This window comes from Dipodomys ordii, unplaced genomic scaffold (genome assembly GCF_000151885.1).
Source record: "Dipodomys ordii isolate 6190 unplaced genomic scaffold, Dord_2.0 Scaffold24, whole genome shotgun sequence".
NCBI classification, from domain to species: domain Eukaryota; kingdom Metazoa; phylum Chordata; class Mammalia; order Rodentia; family Heteromyidae; genus Dipodomys; species Dipodomys ordii.
In genome coordinates, this window is record NW_012267240.1 from 9,736,962 (window position 1) to 9,742,695 (window position 5,734).

Sequence of the window (5,734 nt, forward strand, 5' to 3'; positions counted from 1 at the left end):
TCTCTCGAGGTCCTGTTTTTTTGTTGTTGTTGTTTGTTCTTTCCAGCACAACTATGAAGGAAAAAGTATCCGTGTATGGCTACTTACCAAACTGAAGCTGACCAATTCTCATGTTCATGGCATTCTGAGGTAATCCCTCTACGTGACCTGGCGCCTGAGAGAAGCTTTGTACCTAACGAAAATTCTGCCATAAAAGCCAGTGAACTCTAAGCTCAACGAGCTAAATTGCACAGACACACACGCGTCTTTTATATTCCTCAGAGAAAGGAGAACTGTTACATAGGTAATGATAAAATGTGACGGACATACTATGGGCACGCCATCACCGTGCCTCTTATTCCCATAGTGCCGCTAGCTCTCCCTCAAATGTTTCTTCTTCCCATAATGCTGTGGGTTCCCGCTCAAATGCTTTTTCATCCCATAATGCCCTCGGCATCAGCTCAACCAATGAAAAAGAACAGGGGTGGTCCTACACCGGGCATCACCCAATGAGCGCAAAACTAAGAGGAGGAGCTATGGAAGGAGCCCTGTATTACATGCCGTTACCCTCCAAGAGGATTCCAGGGGATTCCTTTTCTTCCTTTTCTTCTTTTCTTTTTTTTTTTTAAGAGGTTGAAGATTGGTATTCAACCTGGGTACCTCATGTTTTCACGCATTCGCTAGTTCTCTACCAACTGAGCCTCGCGTCCAACCCCTTCTTTGGACTCCTTTAGTGGCACACTTCTGTACGGATAGAGAAACCAGCCTGGCTACAGTCATTCTTGGCTTTTTCCTTTCACTTTCAAATGAATTCACTCTGTTTACCTTAAACACTTTTTGGCCTTTATTTATTTTTCCCCTGATCTTGGGGCTTTAACTCAGGGCACTGTCCCTGAGCTTCTTTTGGTCAAAGTTAGCAACCACTTGAGCCACAGCTCCACTTCCAGCTTTTTCTGTTTATGTGGTGCTGAGGAATTGAACCCAGGGTTTCATGCATGCTAAGCAAGCACTCTCCCACTAAGCCACATTCCCTACTTCCAGCATTTTTGGTGGTTAATTGGAAATAAGAGTGTCATGAACTTTCCTGCTTGGGCTGGCTTCAAACGGTGATCCTCAGATCTCAGCCTCCTGAATAATGAAGATTACAACTCAAGCCATCGGCTTTTGGATTGCCTTTTAATTCTGTAATGGGCATCTGATTAAATATACTAAATTTTGACATACAGTAAACATCTGAGTAGAAAAATGAACAAAAATATTTGAAAAATACTAGATTTTAATAATTAGGTTTCAAATATTAGATTTATTGCCAGTGTTTATATCTCATGACATTTCAGTTCTTGAACAAATAATTACAATTGTTCATAACTTTCAATCTATGTGCCACCGACTACAAATATCAAGTTAGAAATTTGCCTGAACTGGTTGGGTTTACTCACAAGTTTTTACACCCTTACCTCAACACGTCTTACAGGGAGAAAATTCTAAAGAAACTTCATAGAAGTCACAGTACCAATTTCTCCATCACACAGTTTCAAGAGATTTGGCTGTAAAAGTAACTAAACCAAAAAAAATGTTTAATGTGTTTGCAACAAGAAGCTGGATGCTGGTGGCTCTTGCCTACAATCCTAATTACTCAAGAGGATGAGATCCGAGGACCACGGTTTAAAGCCAGCCTGGGTAGGAAAGTCTATTGGGACTTTACAATTAATTAGCAAAATGCTGGAAGTGTGGAATATGGGTTAAGTGGAAGAGGGCCAGCCTTCCATGAAAAACGCTATGAGACAGCACCCAAGCCCTGAGTTCAAGTCCCAGTATCAACACAGTATCTCTTTTTCTGAGTGAGCCTGGGAGAGAGGAGGGGCTTACTTAGTGCCTCATGGTTTGAAGCCAGCCAGAGCAGAAAAGTCTGCGAGATTCTTCTCTCCAATTAGCCACCAAAAAAGGTGAAAGTGGAGCTGTGGCTCAAGTGGTAGAACACTAGCTTTGAGGGAAAAGAGGAAAGAAAAAAGAAAAGAGCTCAGAGACAGCACCCAGGCCCTGAATTCAATCCCTCCCCTCCGTCCCCCCCCCACTACAGAAAGAAGAAAGAAAGAAAGGGAGGGAGGGAGGAAGAGGCGGGGAGGGAGGATGAAAAGGAGGGAGAGAGAGAAACTAGGATGCAATAGAAAATACACTGTAAATGAATGAATGCATTTCTTCTGCAAACAACACAAAATAGAGCAACAAAAAATAAACCACAAGGGAAAAAAGAGAGATATAAACAAACCTTTTTGGTAAGAATAAAGAAATCTTTCTGCTTGGTGACAAACTTAAAATCAATTATGAAATGGATTAAATACTTCTTCAGAGGTTAAATGAATGCCTTGAGATCCTAATTTGAATATGCTACAAAAACACAAGGAACTTATTTAAGTCGCAAAGGTTTAGAGTGCTTTTTAGAAAATTAATCCATTATGTTCACTCTAGTGTAAATGCTCAGCATCTCCAAACTTCATAGCTCTACATATAAAATATTGTCCCCAAAATGAGTGAATGAAGCCATAAAGCAAAACTTCACCTATAAATCCAGAGATTCATAGTTACCATTGATATCTTCAGCTAATTCTTTCCATGTTAACCAGCCTCATCCCTCCAGATGTGGGTAAACAATGAACCCAAGCTCAGGAATATCTAGACAGAACTGGAGAGTGAAAAATCCAAACCAACGTTCCATTCTGCAGTACACTTTATACCCAAAACTATGTATACAGGTGTACTTCCCTAACCTGCTAATGCTGCTGTAACAAAATACTAGAGACTAATTTAGTTTTTAAATGTTTCCTTCGTAATTTTGGAGACTAGAAAATCCAAAATCAAGGAACCAGCCAGTAAATGCCTGTGTTTCACAGATGTCTTCATCTAGGTATCTGGTACTCCCCCCACACATACACCTCTTCTCCGCCCCCTCCAACTATTTTCCCACAACCCTTTCATGAAGGTGGGACCTTGCTGCGTTGTCACTTAACTCTAACAGAGCACTGGTCTAGAATGCAAGTTCAATTCCTGAGCATTACCAAAAAAAAAAAGGCCAGACAAAAACCAGAATTAACCCTGTCCCCCACAAGTGGGATGAGAACAGTCTTCTGACTTAATTCCTTCCAAAGGCCTCACATGGGAAGATCACCACAGTGGGAATCAAGTGTCAATCTTGAATTTTGAAAGGAGCACTCTAACATCCCAACACACACCTTTTAACTAAATCTGCTAACACATAGCAAAGCTAGGGCACTGCTTTGATTATTCTTTAAAATATTAAAATGTAGACGAACAGTGGGACAGAAGTATGATAGATGTGCTCATTGGCCAACAGGTACAGCTATAATTTGAGAGCAATCACAATTAGAAATAATGAGTTTTTCTTGAGTTACTCCACCTTTAAACTACAGTTCATTGAGTTATCCTTTGAAATTAGTCTAATGATTACTCTTCCTATGGGAATTCAGGAAATCTCTCATAATTTTTAGTTTTTACACATACTATATATTGTGTATATATATATTTTAAAAGTCATTACCATTTAAGAAACCACTCTGAAAAAAAAGGCGTGGTAAAAGTAGAAGTATGCATTTTATTCATTCCATCAGCTGAGAATTGTCCTATTGTATGAACACAGTATTATACAAAAAAAATCACAAAATATTACAAAATTAAAAAGTACAAACTGCATTACTTAATAAATATGACTAAAAGTAGTTAAAGTGGCAATGAGATAGTCTTTCGGTTGGAAACATTGTTTGACCCAGCAAACCACACAAGCCCACACAAGCTCTGTTTATAGAGCTTTTTACATAATATAGGATAATCCTATTTTGCCTTTTGGGAGAACTTAAAAAGAACAGATTAAGACAGTGTTCTCCTGCTATACAGTAACCACCAAAGTTGGTATTTGTTTTCCAATCTCTTAGTTGAATCCACAAAGTTACATCAAGCAGGAGACTTGTCACAAGATCCTATATCACATCTTTCCTAACAAAATGACAAGCATAGTAAATAAAAACAATTTAGAGCACCAGACAATCTATTCTAAATACCACCCAGACAAAATCCTGGGTCTGCCATCAGCAAGTATCACACTCTCCTTCAAGTAAGACCTGCCATTATTATCCTTTACAGAAAAAAAAAAAAATTCTTTCCCCAGCCACCCCCCCATCAGTATTTCTTTCTAAACACTGTCATTCTCTTTAAACATTTCTAGAAAAACAATTCTGCCTGTTTCATCAAAATGGAATGGGTCAATCATCTGGAAACTCGAATGCAATAATCTCCACTTGGAATAATTATCTAAAAATTGTGAAATTCAAATTTTAACAAATAACTACTAAATCACAAATTGCTCAAAATAATATTTCATATAAAGCATTTCTCTGAATGTATGCTTAAAAGCTGTCAAACTGGAACACATCAGATGAAAGTTACACCGATTTTTTAAATGTTGTGCAAAAATACATTTTTATAGAAAATAGACTACAAGGAATGAACAGTTTCATACTGTGAGAAATCAGCTTGCAAATTAAGTAGTGTTCACTGTATACAGCAAATTATAAATAGCAGTAGAATCACCCAAAGCTATCATGAAACATCATTTAGGTGCCCAGCAACCTTCAGCTCTGAGAAAACACTTTAAAAAAGAAGGAAGATTAAGGCTTCACCCCTACTGTAAATCTACTAGGAAGTTTAAAGGTGCTATTACCCTGATTAGAGTTCAGGTGATTTCTCCAAACACAACTTAAGTACGCAATTTCCTGAGGACGTAAGGTTTTCAGACATTTCAAGAGCATGCATTTTGTTCGATGTACATTTTGGACAGGGATATGGCCATGGATTTGGCAAGTTCCTCGTCGCGTTTCCTTTGCACTTGAGTCTGTTTGCACCAAGTATCATACTCTGGGTTAGGATAGCAGTGATCAAAAACCGCATCGTAGTGTCCATTACTGAGCCAACTGAGCCAAATACTGGGCCTCAGGGAATCCTCAGGGCCCAGATAGTGAATCATGGTAGACACCGTGGGGCTCTCCAACCTCCCTCCCGTTGTTAAGTGAATATTGACGTTCAGCATCTGCCCCATGGCCAATAACTCGGGGTAGCCGGCCCATGCGCCGTCCTGGGCGGCGGCGATGATGAACTCCCCCACGTCGCCCTCGATCAGGGGGCTGAAGTGGTCGAGGTGGTCAGCAATATGGTGCACCGTCTGCTCCCTCAGCTCTCGGTGCAGGCTCTGGTCCCCGTACACAGCCTTGCTGACAGCTCGGTACAGGCAGTTGCCGTCGGGGATGATGTGGAACCGGTACTTATTCCTCTCTCGAAGATACTTGTCCTGCTTCTCCACTTCGGCCAGGTACAGGGCGAGCTTCTCATCTCTAGGATCCGATCTGGCCACGACCACGGTCTCGGTGGCGCTGCTCGGGGCGGTCTCGCTGCCCCGCACCGGGGTCACCTCGGTCTCCGGGTCCTGTCGCTGGGCAGGGCCCGCGCTGGAAGGCCGATCGCTGCGATCACCGCCTCGTTCCCAACCCTGGCGGATCCTCTCTGCCCGGTGCTCTTCGACCCACAGTCCGGGGCGGGGTTCCGGGCTCCCCGAGGCCGCCGCAGGGCCTCGGTGCCGGGAGGCGGCCAGGGCCTGGCGGTGCTCGCTCAGTCGGAAGTTTCGATCGGGTCCCTCCCGGGCGGTGTCCGGGACGGCGGGCTCGGGACCCTCGGGCCTCAGCAGCTCCTC

General features: G+C 42.3%; 1 protein-coding gene across 1 annotated transcript in view; it reads right to left on the minus strand.

Annotated features, from left to right (window-relative positions):
- Window positions 1-3,569: 3,569 nt before the first annotated feature.
- The window catches only part of Otud1 (OTU deubiquitinase 1), a 3,199-nt gene continuing 1,034 nt past the window's right edge, over window positions 3,570-5,734 (minus strand). The window contains exon 2 of the mRNA XM_013014593.1: window positions 3,570-5,731. Coding sequence (XP_012870047.1) covers window positions 4,790-5,731 — 942 coding nt within the window. The 3' untranslated portion in view covers window positions 3,570-4,789. The remainder of the gene's footprint in view (window positions 5,732-5,734) is intronic.